At 61.3% G+C, this 15,408-nt stretch overlaps 1 protein-coding gene across 3 annotated transcripts in view; it reads right to left on the reverse strand.

Moving 5' to 3' along the window:
* Nucleotides 1-272: 272 nt before the first annotated feature.
* Nucleotides 273-15,408, reverse strand: part of CARD11 (caspase recruitment domain family member 11) — a 103,224-nt gene continuing 88,088 nt past the window's right edge. For 2 of the 3 annotated variants that reach the window (XM_065920197.1, XM_065920198.1), the window contains exons 13-25: nucleotides 15,154-15,254; nucleotides 14,108-14,160; nucleotides 11,935-12,067; nucleotides 11,168-11,369; nucleotides 10,644-10,770; nucleotides 8,290-8,530; nucleotides 7,383-7,479; nucleotides 6,935-7,030; nucleotides 5,357-5,492; nucleotides 4,070-4,249; nucleotides 3,449-3,573; nucleotides 1,695-1,810; nucleotides 273-903 (exon numbers count right to left, since the gene is read on the reverse strand). In XM_065920197.1, coding sequence (XP_065776269.1) covers nucleotides 699-903; nucleotides 1,695-1,810; nucleotides 3,449-3,573; nucleotides 4,070-4,249; nucleotides 5,357-5,492; nucleotides 6,935-7,030; nucleotides 7,383-7,479; nucleotides 8,290-8,530; nucleotides 10,644-10,770; nucleotides 11,168-11,369; nucleotides 11,935-12,067; nucleotides 14,108-14,160; nucleotides 15,154-15,254 — 1,812 coding nt within the window. In that variant the 3' untranslated portion in view covers nucleotides 273-698. The remainder of the gene's footprint in view (nucleotides 904-1,694; nucleotides 1,811-3,448; nucleotides 3,574-4,069; nucleotides 4,250-5,356; nucleotides 5,493-6,934; nucleotides 7,031-7,382; nucleotides 7,480-8,289; nucleotides 8,531-10,643; nucleotides 10,771-11,167; nucleotides 11,370-11,934; nucleotides 12,068-14,107; nucleotides 14,161-15,153; nucleotides 15,255-15,408) is intronic. The other variant, XM_065920199.1, reaches the window with a different exon arrangement.

Consider the following 15,408-nt stretch of genomic DNA (forward strand, 5'->3'; position numbering starts at 1 on the left):
AGCTGAAAGTCCCTCAAAGTGGAAGTGAAAGTCGCTCAGTTGAGTCCGACTCTTTGAGATCCCATGAACTAACTATACAGTCCATGGAATTCTCCAGTCCAGGATACCGGAGCAGGTAGACGGTCCCTTCTCCAGGGGATATTCCCAACCCACGGATGGAACCCCGGTCTCCCGCATCGCAGATGGATCTCTTACCAGCGGAGCCACCCAGGAAGCAAACTATCAAACAAATGGTTGAAAATAAGGAAATAGAGACATTTTAATGCAAAAAAAAATAACAGCACAGCACGCTCCCCTTCTGCCTGGGAATGTGCCTCTCCTGTGTCCCAGGGCTGGGGGACGCCTGGCTTTCAGCGCCCGCCCAACAGGCAGCCCTCCTGTTCCACGCGTTACATTCAACTGCTGTCCTGGCTTCCAGGGCCACCGGCCTCCCAACCGGCTCTGCGTCCTTCCTGGGGGTCCTGCCTCCCCTCTCAGGCCAGCACGGGCTGGCCGACTCAGCAGGTCAGTGCCGGGTGGAGGAGACGCCTTCCTGCTCCCTCCGGAGACACACCTGCCCCGGGGCTCCCTGGAGGGGTCTCTAACCTGGAGGCCGGAGCAGCCCCCGCCCCAGGCCATCGAGGCAGCAGGGTGCCCCTCGCCCCTCGGGATCCGGACACCCCGCCCCGAGTCCCGCTCAGATGCGCGGCGGCCCCGCCTCACAGCTGGTCCTCGTCCACCCAGACAGTCTTGCGCTGCTCCTCGGCGATCTTGTCCTTGATGACGCGCAGCAGCTCCTCCACGCTGCCCCACATGTCGGCCTCCACCGTGGCGTACAGGCAGGGCAGCGCCTCCAGCTCCTTCTCCTTCAGCCGGCACAGGCGCAGGAACTCGTCCTCCGTCTCGGGCCGGGGCAGCATCTTCCTGCAGACGGGCGGGCGGGGAGAGACCGCGGCGTGGGCCAGGCTGCGGGGCGTGGCTTGGAGGCGCCCACCCCCGGCCCGGCCCACCCCGCCGCCTTCCGGCCGTGTTTCTGCAGGTGTCCACGTTCTGCACCTTCTACTGTGCCCTTTTATTCTCTTCATCAGGGAAGTCTAAGAGGTGCGGACTATTTTTTTTTTAAAAAAAGGTCCATTTTAATTTTTAATTGTGATCAAGTTCAAAGAAAACAAAACCTCTCATCTTGACTATTTTTAAGGGTATGGTTCAGCAGCGGTGCGTGATTCACACTGATGTGCCTCCATCCCCGTAACTTTTTCATGTAAAACTGAAACTGTGCATTAAGCCATCACTCCCCACCCGCCCCTCTACTTTCCGTCTCTGTGCATCTGACTTCCAGACGGCCCTCGGACAAGTGGAGTCGTGGCAGCAGCTGTCTTTCTGTGTTTGGCTTATTTCACTGAACATCATGTCCCGCACGGCCTGGTGTCCCACACAGGTCCGGGCCTGGCCTCGCTGTGGTGGGTCTGCTCCAGAGGTGCTGGCTTCCCAGAGCACCTGGGGCCCCTGGTGCTCACCCTCCTGGGGATGTGTGTGTGTGTGTGTTACTGTCTTCAGTCTTGGGGGTTAGGGCCATGTCCCCCTGGGCTGGGGACAGACACTAAAGGCATGTTCAGGGTGGGGGTGGGGGTGTGCTGGACACAGCCAGCAGCTCTTCCTGGGGACCTCAGAGCTTGGGGAGTGGAGGACCTGGGGCTGGGGTCCCAGAGCCCTACCGGAACTTCTTGATGTTCTTCTCTGACACGCGGACGAAGAGCACGATGGGGTAGATTCGGGACTTGATCAGGTCTCTGGTGCAGCTGATCCCCGCCTCCAGCAGACAGTGCTTGTTCTGCAGGTACAGTGGCTGGCGGTCAGCAGGGGCCCACCGCCCTGCCAGCCCACCTGGGCGCCAGGCTCCATGGGGCGAGAGAGCCCCCGAGTGCCACCAGCGGAACCCAACCTCCAAGAGACAAGCCCACCCGTCTGGACACCTGCCTCCCCTGCACAGGCCCGGGCAATGGGTGGAGCCCAGCACCCAGCCTGGGGTGAATCAAGCGGCGTGAATGAGTCTTAATAAAAATCAAAGTCAGCGTGGAGGACACCTGCTTCTCTATTCCACCTCCAGAAGCACTCGTGGTACTAGGCCAGGGGTGTCAGACACCTGGAGGGTGGGGTGGGCTGGAGGGTCCCGCGAGGATGGAGGGGTTCTCAGGCACAACTTCCTGAGGCCTGGGAGCTCATCGTTTCTGCAGGATGGTCCCTGTTTTACTGAAGGTGCCACTTGAAAACCCCTTTGCACCGAAAGAGAATCTGAATACAGAAAAGCACATGGGTTCCTACGCCGGCAGTTCAGTGGACTGCCACAAACTGAGCGTGCCGGTGGAACCAGCCCCCAGGTCCAGCAGCAGAGATGGCCATCCCCCGGCCCCCAAGCCCTTCTGGTCACTGCTCCCGTCTCGACAGTATAGCTGCTCCTGGACTTCTAACAGCACAGATTCTTGAATGCAATCTCCTTTGCAGCTGAAACGATCTCAGTCCCAACCCTGCCCACTGTTTCCCATCCACCCCAGCTGTCAGAATTCCCTGAACTTTAATACCCAACAAACTGTTTAAGGCTAGCTGACAGCTCTGCTCGAGCTCTGATTGGTGTGACAAGGCGGCAGGGTGCGGGAGAGACCGTCGGCTGGACGGCATAATTCAGAGTTCCGGGTTGGATGCCTGCTCCTGCCGCCCCCCAGGTTGCTGCCCCAGAGAGGCTGAGAGCCCCGTTTTTGTTCAGACCCAGATCGAGGAAGAACTCTGTGCTCAGGGCTGGCCAGGGTCATGAAGCCCAGGTCCAGAAGATTCCAAACTGCCTATAGACAGCTTTCCTGCACCACTGCCTAGAACACTCCTGATGGTCCATCTCCCCAGTTTGGAGAACAGGGTCCCTGTTGCCCGCTCGCTCGCTACCTCTGGCCCCTGTTATCACAGCCAGGTGCGCACACATCCCAGAACAACGTGGACCAGAGGACCAGCACCAGGAAGCCACCAGAAACAGGGGAGGGCTTCCCTGGTGGCCCAGAGGTAAAGAATCTGTCTGCCAGCGCAGAAGAAGGGGTTCGATCCCTGGTCCGGGAGGATCCCACATGAGCCTGCGCTCTAGAGCCTGGGAACCGAAACCACTGAAGCCCAGGTGCCTAGGGCCTGTGCTCTGCAAGAAGAGAAGTCACTGCAATGACAAGTTGGAGCACCACAACTATAGAAAGCCTGCACAGGCATGAAGACTCAGCACAGCCAATAAATAAACGAAAATAAAGACAAAATTACTAAAAAAAAAAAAAAAGAAAGAAATAGAAGGAGGTTGCAAACTTAAGTGCCTGTGAGAGCCGGGGGGCAGGGCTTGGAGAAGCCTGCACGTGGCAGAGGCAGCGAGGACCGGGTGCACCGGGCCAGGGGTGGGGAGCAGGTCTGCACCCCCGCCCCGCCAGCCTCCAGCCCATCTCACCTTGGCCGCCACAGCCTCGATGTGGGCGGGGACCACGCACTCGAAGGTGTTGGGGTTCTTCTCCCGCGAGTGGATGATGGTTTCCATCTTCTGCTTCCTGAGGAACTCATCTCTGGTTACCACATCTGCGGGAGGAGAGGCCGGTCCTGAGGCCCGCTCGGGGGTCTCGGGCCCACTGTCCCCTCCGGGCTCTGCCCTGCTTCCTGGACTCTATGGAGCTGCCCGTTGTGTCCCCTTCTGCCACATTTAGAGCCTGAGGCTTCTCAACTGAGGGCAAGGTCACGGCCCCACTTTACACTCTCCATGGCAGCTGTCTGCACCCTTCCAGCTGCCCCGGAGCCCTTGATGGAGGGGAGGGGGAGGGGAAAGTAGGGGGAGGAGGGTAGAGGGGGAGCAGGGGAGGAGGAAGGGGAGGAGGGACAGGAGGGAGGAGGGTGGGGAGGAGCGGAGGGAGGAGGAGGTGGGAGGAGGAAGAGTGGGAGGAAGAGCAGGAGGAGGAAGAGCGGGAGGAGGAGGAGGGGGAGGGGAAAGTAGGGGGAGGAGGGTGGGACGGGGAGGGTGGGGAGGAGGGGAGGGAGGTGGGTGGGGAGGAGGGGGGCGGGGCTGCCTGCGGGGGCTCACCCGGCTTGCACATGGTGAACTCCATCGCGCCCCCGGAGTTGAGCAGCTTCTGGACCAGCGCCTTGGCCAGCATGGTGGGCGTGAAGAGGACGGGCCGGCGGCGTTCGCAGTAGAAGGCACGCACCAGGCTGTAGGGGATCAGGCTGAGGTTCTTGCCCAGCTCGCTCTCTGGGTCCAGCTCTGGGAGGGGGCAGGCAAGGGCTGGTTACAGCTGGGCCAGGGCACCCGGGGGCCCTCCTGGCCTCATAGAGCCTTGAAAACCATTTGGGGGTTGGGGAAGGGACATCAGGGGGTAGTTCTTAAAAGCACTGCACACAGTGGCGTATGCCCGAGGCCTGGGATGGCCTTCCACCACCAGGAGAGTTTAGGGATGACCGGGGGGCTGGGCCCTGTTTTGGGAGCTGGGGTGACAATGCTGGGCTAGGCAGACAGTCTGCTCAGCTCTCCAGGGAGGGCCTTGGACTGAGGCTGCACTGCAGAGGCGCCCCGGCCCTTGGGAGCATCAGCGACAGGGCCAGCCTGGCCCCAGGAGGCGGTTGGGAGGGCTGGGCCCCACCTAGCAGGGCCTGCCCCGGGGGACAGTACACTGAGTGACCTCTTGCGGGCTTTAGGATAAGTGGGAGGAGGCACTCAGAGGGGAATCAGTAAGTAAAGGCTCCGTAGCAAACAGCTCCAATTAACATGGGTGTCTGGGCTATGGCTTTTCAGTAGTTATATCATGTACAGATTCTGGACCATAAGGAAGGCAGAGCGCCAAAGAATTGATGCTTTCAAACTGTGGCTCTCAAGAAGACTCTTGAGAGTCCCTTGGACCGCAAGGAGATCAAACCAGTCCATCCTAAAGGAAATCAGTCCTGAATATTCATTGCAAGGACTGATGCTGAAGCTGAAACTCCAATACTTTGGCCACCTGACTTGAAGAACTGATTCATTGGAAAAAACCCTGATACTGAGAAAGATTGAGGGCAGGAGGAGAAGGGGACAACAGAGGATGAGATGGTTGGATGGCATCACCGACTCAACAGACATGAGTTTGAGCACAGTCTGGGAGATGGTGAAGGACCGGGAAGGCTGGCGCTGCAGTCCCTGGGGTGGCAGAGAGTCAGGGCTTGGAGACTAAACAACAACTGGGCTCCAACCAACCGCGGGGCATCAGTGGTGGGGAGCCCGGCAGGACGCTGCCCAGGAGGCTGTTGGTCCTCCCGGCCACGCCAGAGTGGCTCCTCCCCGCTCTCGGGGACCCACTTGGCCCACCCAGATCCCGAGGCTGCCTGATGTGCGGCACACCTTCCTGCTTCTCGGTCAGGAGCTTCGTGGCGTCCAGCGAGGACCGGGCCAGGCTGCCCCGTGGGCTCCCCGAGACGATTCGTACCCGCTCGTGGCTGTTCATCCGCTTGTACTTGTTCTCAGACCTGCTGACGAACTGGGGACAGAGGGAGGGGCGTGGGTACGGCCTCCCCTCAGAGCTCGGGAGACCTCCGCTCAGATCCCAGCTCTGCCCCGGGGCCTGGCCCCGCCACAGACAGGGGACACCTAGCAGGCGTCTGGGACGCTGTCAGTGGGCAAGTAAGTGGATAAATGCCCATGCCTGCTTTCCCGGCGTGGTCCCAGGCAGGCCCCCACGGGAGGCCCCCACAATCCCAACCACACCTGGGGGTTCCGCAGGCACTGCAGGGCCTGGCGTGCTCTGGCTGCCTAAGGCCCATGTCTGGGAGCCTTCACTGGCAGGACCGCCCATAGACGGCCCACCTGGAGGGCGGGTGCAAGGACATCACCTCCCTCCCTGGGGTCCCCAAGTCTTCTGCGGGGGTGCCTGCGTCCGGCTATGACTCAGAACGGAGTCCCGGAGGGCGGGAAGGGACGCCCCATGGCGGGCCCTGCTCCGAATCCCTTCACGCCCTCCCTCTGCAGGGAGGAAAGCCCAGGGCGTTGGGCTGTCAGGCCCGCTCCCTTGTTAACCGGCCTTTGAGCAAGTCAGCCCCGAAGCTCAGGGTTGTGGACTTGTGTGATGTGCGGGCACAGTAACGCGTGGTCTCTCGTGGTCAGGCCTCCCGGGCTGACTCTGACCTCACCAAGGCGCCCCTCCACCTCCGTGTCTTTCTGCTACCTGTCCGCCTCTACCTGGTCTTCGAGGTCCCACCGTCAACCACTTCTCTGGGTTTCCTATGTTCCAACACGAGGCTGGAGCGGTGCAGTGACACCGGCTCCATTGGGGCCTCACTAGCACAGCGCCAACTCAGGAGCGCCCTCACCGGACGACGTCTGAACAGGACTCTTGGCCTGTGCCGGCCGGCGATAGACAAAAAGGCTGCACAGGTGCTCACGTTTGTGTGAGACCACTTCAGACTATGCCACCCATTGGCTGTTCATTGTTCCTCGTATAATGATCCACCGCCCCTGCCCCCACCAAAAAAAGAAAAAAACTTTAGAATCAAGTACGAGGGAAAAATTCTTTCTGGTCACAAAGAGCTAAAACGCTTTGGTGTCAGATAAGAGCTAAAGAATCTGCTGGAAATCCCCTTTCTCATGGACTACTGGGATGCTCAGAGATCAACTTACTGCTGAATCTGAGGGACTGAACTGACCGGGATCTCTGGAAGGTCTGTCTCTCCTGACTTTTCTATGAATATCTGAACAGCTCAGATGTCCAAGCTTCTTTCAGCCCTAACTGTGCTCCATCTTTTATGAACGCGTGGTCTGCTTCCTACAGGCACAGAGTAGTCCCCGACCCATCAGAGTGAAGATAAAGCGGGCAGGAGATGCGAGGGGCGGCGGGCACACAGCCTCCACTTCTCGGCAGGGATCGGGCAGGGCCGCGGCCAGCTGTGCAGTGCCGAGAGGTCGGCAGATGCTGAGTACTCTTACCTGAAGGAGCTGGCCGAACAGGAAGCTTGCTCGCGAGAGGCGGGGACTGACCCGGGGGTCCGTGGTGGGGAGCGGTTCTTCGGGCTGCAGGGTATTCTGAAATCAGGTGATCAACTGGTCAGAGCCGCCTGCGGGCTGCTGAGAGCAGGAGGCAGTCTCCTCTCCTGCCCAGCCCCACCCTGGGCACGTGGGAAGGCGCTCGGCGTGGATCAAAGCATCCCGGATGCGGGAGCTCAGGGCATAAGAGGGCCTGGGGACTTGTTCCAGCAGAGACCTCAGCGGGGCGAGGGCACGGACGTGGGGCTCCTTCTGGGGGACCCCCCTTTTCCTGAGGAAACCGGTCCCCTGCGGTCCATCATCCCAGCCAGACTGGTGGCTCCTGCCCGGGATTCCCTTCAGAAAGGCCCCAGGAGGTGGGGTGACGCAGGCGGGGCGAGGGATGACCTACCCGGAGGGCTCGCAGCGTGTGGTGGGCCGTGTCGGCCTCCTCCCGGCTGCCCCGGTGCATCAGGCGCTGCAGCTTGACCAGGAGGAGCTGCTGGGCCCTGGGGAGGCGAGGGGAGGGCAGAGCCTCAGGGGCTGGGCCCGGGGCGGGGGCCTGGACGGGGCAGGGGGCTCTCTGCAGGCTGTGAGCTCTGAGCCCCAGGGAAGACTGGGCACTGAGCTTCTGGGCTTGAACCCTCTCAGCCACTGACTCATCCTGGTGCCAGGGTAAAGGCACTTAACTTCCCTGAGCCTCAGTTTCCTCATCTGTAAATTGGGTCTACTCTTGCTGGCCTTGCAGGGCTGGCCTGGGCAACAGGGCTGGAGTCTCTTGATCATTTACAGGTGCCTGGGACGTCTGACCAGGGAGAAGATGATGCTCAGCCCTTGGCGGCTGCTGCTGTGTAATTACTGAATGATGCTAGGGAGATGGGGGACGGAGAAGCACAAATTCAGGCTCTAAGCGTCCAGCACGGATGGGAAGGGGGTGATCTGGGATTTGGTGAAGCAATGGGAGTTAAGAAAACAACGACCCCCGAGGCAGTTGTTGTTTAGTCACCAAGTCACGCCTGACTCTTTGTGACCCTACAGACTGCAGCCCGCCAGGCTTCTCTGTCCATGGGATGCTCCAGGCAAGCATACTAGAGTGGGTTGCCATTTCTTTTTTCAGGGGATCGTCCCAAGCCAGGGATCAAATCCACGTCTCCTCCATTGACAGGCGGATTCTTGATCACTGAGCCACCAGGGAAGCCCTTCTGGGGGCACAGAGAGCTTCAAAGAGGAAGAGGGAATTGTGGCAGGGAGGGGGGTCACTGGTCAGCAGGCAAAGGCTCCCCTGTGAGCCCCCTAGGCCCTGCCGGTCCCGGCCTCACCGGCTGTAGCTGGGGATGGTGCCCATGTCTAGGTCGTGGTCCGTGAAGGGGTCGACGCGCGCACACAGCCACTCATGCTTGTCCTGGTACATGGTGTCACGGACGTGCACGACATCGTCACACTTCAGGGACATGGAGCAGGCATCCAGCTGGCTGGAGATGTTCAGGTTCAGCCGGATGTAAAATGAGTCCCCCGACGTGATCAGGCCCTCCTCCATGTCCTTTAGCAGCTTCCGGTATCCTGCGGGAGGAGGAGGGGGTTCAAGCTGTCGGCGGAGGGCCTCCTGCTGCCAGGCCACCCCCAGAAGACGCCCCGGGGTGTGGTCCTCCTATGGTTCATGGTTAGGGAAACGTCTGTCCTCTCCGATGAGTGAGCAGCTGAGTCACTAATGGGATTCCCTCTTTGTCTTGGCTGCCAAGAAGCTCAAGGAGAAATTTTCTGCCCAAGTTGCAACAAACCTAGGAAGTTGGTGGGGTGGGGCACTGGGTGGCCTCCCCGGAGGGCCCTCAGATGTGCATCATATGATCTCTATGTCCCTCACCAGCCATACACCAGGCTTGTGTTTTATCATATTTTCTTTAATTGAAGCAGAGTATGCAGAAAACCCCATCGTCCTTAAGTATTCAGCATGATGGGTTTTCACAAATGTCTACGCCTGGGTAAACACCGCTCAGAAGCCTGCGGGGTAACCACCACGCCGCCTGCCAGCACATGGGTCAGCTCGGTCTCATGTCACAGAAGCGGAAGCGGGCATGCTTCTGCGTGTCTGGCGTTCTCCGTGCGCCGTCACACCTGTGGGATGTGTCTGATGCTGCAATGGAGCATTGCGTGTTCTTTTTCACTGCTGTAAACTATTCCGTGGGCTGCTGCTTCCTCCCTTCTCTGGTGCATTGCAGGTGGATTCTTTATCATCAGGCCACCGGGGAAGCCCACATTTAGCCTGAGTAGATACTGCCAAATGGTTTTCCAAAGTGGTAAGACCATGGCACATGTTTTAAACCTTAGTTAACACCTTTGTCCTTTAGTGTAAAATTTTATGAATGCTTTGGAAGGAAGCAGGGCATAACGCCATGAATACAATAAAGACAGTAAACTTCCAACCAATGTCCAAGGCATAAATCCATAACATAAATCCCGAAATCGGCCCCACACGCAGAGAGCCGGAACACAGCAGAAGCTAAAACAGTCCTAACAGCCAGGCCCTGAAGGAGCTTGCTAAATGCCCGCACCTCACACGGCAGGGAGACTCAGGCCAGGTGGCCTCTGATCGCATCTCCTAGGGAGACGGGGGCCCCCACTCCGGCCCTTCCGACTGCTCTGGTCGGAGGTAACACCAACCCCACCTGGGAGGACAGGCCCTCCGAACGGGATGCTGCCGGAGGGAATGCTTGCACTGCAGGGCTCTGCTGCTACGCAAAGCCAGGGGCGCGCCTCACCCCGCATCCCGTGACCCTGGGGCCGGCGGGCAGGGCTGGGCCGGAGACGTCAGGCCTGGCAGAGCAGAGCAGCGCGCCTACCTGCCCGCCCGCGGGAGCAGGAGGCTGACACTGTGTTTGGGGACAGAGCATCATTACCATCTTCCGCACGGACCCGGCGCTGCCGGGAAGGAGCGCCGGCAGGCAGGCAGCAGTGGGGAACGGCTAGAGTGGCTATTTATGCTCTGTTGAAACATTCATGAGCCCTGGCGGTTAAAAATAAGATCCAGCTGCAGAGATAATCATGCAGGAAAAAAAAAAAAAAAAAAAAAAAAAACCCAGACGTGAGAACGGGAACCCAGAGTTTGGGAGAGAGAAGACACTGCCCAGGAGGGCCACGGGCCACACGAGAGGCGGGGCGAGGCCAGGCTGTCTTGGCTGCGGTGTGGCTCAGAGGGCCTGCTGGTGTTGGAGTGGCCACCCCAGACTCAGCGTCCACGTCAAGGCCGGGAGGCCGGGGAGAAGAAGCAAACCTCAGCCTGGCAGGGAGATGGTGGGAGCCGGCCAGGCAGGGACGGGGCTGTCGGCCAGCAGTCTGCTTGGGGCTGGACATGCTATCTTCCACTAAAAACGGGTCAGCGGCTCATGCAGGTCACGGTGGGTGTGCGCACACGGATCTCCACAGCCGCCCTTCCCCGCCCGCGGCCCTGCTCCGTCCTCCGGACCTCCCGCAGAGCAGACGAGGGTGCGGCGCACATCCCCGGCCCCGCCCCGTCCGACTCCTGGCCCCGCCCCATCCGACCCCTGCCCCGCCCCATCTGACTCCCGGCCCCACCCCGTCTGACTCTCAGCCCCGCCCCGGCCGGCCCTGGCCCCGCCCCGTCTGACTCCCGGCCCCGCCCCAGCCGACCCCGGCCCCGCCCCGGCCGGGAGCTCACCTTCCTGGTTGACCTTGTAGTGCAGTGTGACGGGGCCGCTGCACCGCTGGATGGTCCAGTGTGCCTCCTCCTTCGTGCACGCGTCCAGGGGGACGCTCTGCCTCTCGCCTCTGATGCAGCCTTCTAGCTGGATGTCAGAGACACACGGTCTGGCTCGGGCTCTGCGGCGAGGCGGGCAGAGCTGCGAGGGCGAGGCTGCCCCACCCACCCGTGAGTAGAAGCCCCCGTCCCCAGCAAAGACCGGCTCAGTGCTGCCGAGGGCAGGAAGCCCGCCACTGAAAGGGTTCACGTGCCTTCCGTCCATCGCCCAGAGTGTGAGCGTGCGTGCGCCCAGGCTCTAAAAACATTCGAGCCAAGAGTGGAGAAGAGACGGGCCCAGAGAGGGGTCCTCAGCGCCCCCCCCCCCCGCTCCAGGCCAGGCATTCTCCGCTCAGTACAGAGGTGGGCTGGGGTCCCTGCACTGTCAGCAGCAGGCATGCAGAGGAAACAGAGCTGCCGCCTCCCCGGGCCCCTAGCCCCCTCACCAGCAGCAGCTGGTGGCCCTCACGGAGGCCAGCCTTCTCGGCCAGGGAGCCCGGCTTGACAAAATGGACGAAGCTTCCGCTGGCGTTGCCCCCGAGCAGGCTGAGCTGGGAGATGAGACCGTCGCCGCTGAGCGTGGTGTGCTGCACCGAGAGCCCGGGACCCCGCACGTGCCCCACGGACGTGACCGACGGCCGGAAGGGTCTGGGGCAGGAGAGAAGAGGGGGTAAGGCAGCTGTGGTCAGCACCCCCAGCGGGGGCACAAGTCACAGGAGCAGACATCTTAGGAGAAACTGGAGAGCGGCTCCCACCGTGACGGCACAGACCAGAAACAGGGGCCCCGGGGACACTGCTGCTGTGAGCCTGGCATCACACACACCCTGGCTGCGTGCACATCGGGTGTGATGGCTGGCCGCCCCTCCTCGCACACCGGCAGGCTCAGAGGCACAGCTCACGGGGCTTCAGGGGGTCACCCGCACGGCCTGGGCCCGGTGGGACATTGGAGTCCCGTTCCTGGTCTCTACCAGGCTGTGTGACCTCCGGCAAGCCCCTTCCTCTCTGGGTCTGGTGAGGGGTCAGGGGAAGTGATTCCTGACTCTGGGACCCTGTGATCCCTGGACCCTGATTCTAGAGTCCAGTCTAGGAACGCGGACGATCCCCTTTGCAGGGATCCAGGGATCCAGGGGCAAGTGGCCTTCACCTCCTCCCCACCCCCTCCTCAGCCCCCAAGCCCCCCACCTCAGCCTCCCCTGTCCCACGACCCCGGTACCTTTCTAGAGAGAACTTCCTAAACATGAGGTTGACCTGTTCCAGGTCATAGGCGTCCAAGCCCTCAGACTGGTGGGAGGAGGAGGAGGAGTGGATGGAGGGGGGTCCAAAGGAGCACCGCTCGTGACTGTCATCTGCGAAGGACAGATGGACCCTCAGGCCCCCAAGTGGACCCCGGGGCAGGGGGATGGCCCCTGGTCTTGCTGGGATGGCCTCCAGGGTCAGGCCGGGCACTCCTGCCCCTGCTCCCCCCTGCCTGCCTGCCTCCTGGGAAATCCCACCCCCCACCACTGATGAGGGAGCCTGGGGAGGGGGCAGCCTCAGTCAGCTGGTCCCTGAGGTCCCGGGGCATCGAGGGTTCAGTCCTGGCAGCCTTTTTGGCACAGCCATTCCCCTGTCTCCAGGCGGAGACTCTGGAAAGGGGTCTCTCTCAGCAGGCGCTTGTTTGACTTTTGTTATCGGCATGCGTGCGTGTGTGCTAAGTCGCGTCAGTCGTGTCCAACTCTTTTGAGACTCTGTGGACCATAACTCGCCAGGCTCCTCTGTCCATGGGATTCACCAGGCAAGAATACTGGAGTGGGTGGCCATTTTTGCCTCCAGGGGATCTTCCCTGCCCAGGGATCAAACCGGCCTATCTCGTGTCTCCTGCATTGGCTGGTGGGTTCTTTAGCACTAGCGCCACCTGGGAAGCCCTTCAAATCGGGGCCCGTGGTTTCATTTGGGGCCCTTAGGTCTCCCCCCTACCTACTGCCTCGATAGGGTTAGGGCGGGGCTGCAAGAGCAGTGTCTGGGGTAGGAAGCCCCCTCTCCTCCCAGCTCAATGGGACCCCGATGCCCTGGGAGGAAGACACCCACCCCGCATAGCTCAGGCCACCGGGATGGGAGAGCCGCAAGCCTTGCTCTGCTCCAGGCCGATAACAAAGGCCGCTCTGCAGAGGGAATTTGTCCCGACACTGCAGAACGCTTTGGACTGCTGCCCAGAACTCTCTCCCCAGCTCTTCCCTCTGCAAACTCCTCGAGTTCTGCCCATTACCCCACCTCGATTAGGTGCTGACCTCTCTTTAACACTTGATAGCTTCTGATGGTCCCCAATTAAGGACAGCCACTAATCTTTCACTTTATCTGCAGGCAGCCAGAGCTGGCGAGGGGGTGGAGGCAGGCTGGGGGAGCCTGGGAACCGAGGGGGCTGGCGGGCCACACCTGGAGGATTCTGAGCCAGGCTCTAGGCTGCCAGCTCCGGAGGGGCTGGGGAACGCGACTGGCAGCCCAAGGCCACCGCCCAAGATGCCGAACCCTACCTGCTCCTCTCCTCCCTGTCCCTCCGCTCAGAAGCTCAGGTTCTGCAAACCTGCCTTGATCTCCCCCCGGGTCATAGCTGCGGCGCCACGGTCTGTGCCAGGGCAAGAGCTCAGCAACACCTGAAGCAGGGCCTGGCGAGGCTGGGGGCCTGGACGTGTGCTGGGCCTCCCCGCTATACAGGGCGGAGGCTGCAGCCGCGAGCAGCTCATCACTTCGGGAGACGGAGCCCTCGTGCCTGGCTCTGCATGGCACATGCCGGGCCATGCGAACACCCACCCATCACACAGCTCTGCCTGGGCGCTGGTTCAGGGCGACTGCACCCCCAGGCTCCCTGGTGCTCGCCTGCCCCACGCCTCCAATTCAGGGGGTGAAAACCAGCCTTCACGGCTGCCCCACCTCCATCCCAGGGCCCCGGACCCCACACCTGCCACTCATCTTGCTGAGGTGCGTTAACGGCTTAATTTATGCCTGGACTCTTAAGGGGTCCCCCACCTCCAGTCCACCCCCTAGCATGCTGCTCCTGGGTCCCCCTAAGACCCCGCTTCTCCATTTGCACCCTGAGGACAAAAGCAGGTGGACAAACATCTGCTGACAGGCACTGGGATGGACCACGGTGGCTGGCTACAATCGCGGGAGCTATGCTTTCTTAAAAACGCAGACCTCCCTGATTCCGCCCTCAGCACTGGCATGCTTCCCACCGTCCACAAAACAAAGGCGGGGCGTGCGGGGCGCATCCCGGCTCCGTATGCACTCTTGGAACCTGCCCTGCGCACATCTCCTAAGGCCCTCCCGTGCGTGAGGCCTTGCCCCAGGTCAGGACCCAGCCGAGGAGGCCGCTGCGCTTGGAACGCTTCTCACATCCGCTGGGCACCTACCATCGAGGTCTAAGGCATCGAAGCCGCCGCTGTCGTTGTCTTCCTCAACTGTGCTGCAAGACACAATGGGGGCGCGGGGGGCTCTCGTGATTGTGTGCAGGTGGTCAAGGGAGAGGGAGGCTTCCGGAATGTTCTGGCGGTGCAAGAGGTTCTGGTTCTGAGAGGGCAAGACGGGCAGGAGAGGGGCTCGGCAGGCGCGTGGAGGGCTCCGTGCCACGCGAGGCCTGCACGTGGCTGGGTGTGTGGCCAGGAGGGCAGGGCGGCCCCGGAGCCTGCAGAGGCCGCGTTAGCGGGGATGAGGGTGACTCTGAAGCGCTGGGAGTGCAGTGCCCGGCGGCCCCATCGGCCACCCCCACTCACTTCTCTGCCTGCACGCAGAGCGCTTAGCATCATTTATACGCGCAGGGGGCTGCCTCGCATGACAGGTCCAGAATAGTGGAGCCTCCGTCAGACGGGGCTGGCGGACATGAGGTGTGTGTTCCTGGACTCCTCCCTTGCTCCCCTGGGGTTCTTGCGGTGGACCAACGAGGCCCCCGCCGGGTCACCGGCAGGACCCGAGATGGAGACGCGGTCCTGCCAGCCACGCCTGGCTCTGGCCCTTCTGGGCACCACCACCAGCTTCTGACTCGGAACGGAAGACATTAAACACCCAGCTGATGAGGCACATCTGGATGCCCAGGCGCTATCCCTACTGTGGCTTCCACCCTGGGGACACTGACGGTCAAGAAGGAAGGGAGGGAGGGGGAATGGAGGGGCGTCCCCAGGGTCTCTCCCTCTCTGGGGAGAAAAAGCCATGCTCTGGAACCACAGGATGGGGACACCTGCTTTCTGGGTAGCCAGAGGTCTGCTACCCAGAAGTGGCGTAGGTCTCATCATTTGCTGGCTACAAGGGTGATCCTGGGGAAGCCATCTCCCTTCCTGGGGCCTCAGGCTGCTCATCTGTAAAACAGGCACCCTCCCGCCTGGGTTTCCAGCTTCCCCGGAGGCCCGCTGAGTCAGTCAGCACTGTGAAAAGGCCCCACCTGCTCCGTCCACCCGTCACCCACCTCCGATGAGGCGCGTCTTCCTTGTACCGTCTGACGATGGAGTCGTTTCCCGGGGGCTCGGCCGTGATTGACATGATGCTGGAACGGCTCCGATGGGGCTGCTTCAAACATACAGACACGCGCGGATGCGTTACGGATGAGCTGGGTATTCATAGGCTGTGCCTCGGCGGGCATAAATATTATATACATGGGGACTAAATCTAACTCAGAGGCCACGCAGGCAGTGCGGGCCGGCAAGCCCGGTCTCAGCGGCGA

The sequence above is a fragment of the Muntiacus reevesi genome, chromosome 2, assembly GCF_963930625.1.
Source record: "Muntiacus reevesi chromosome 2, mMunRee1.1, whole genome shotgun sequence".
In the NCBI taxonomy this organism is placed as follows: Eukaryota; Metazoa; Chordata; class Mammalia; order Artiodactyla; family Cervidae; genus Muntiacus; species Muntiacus reevesi.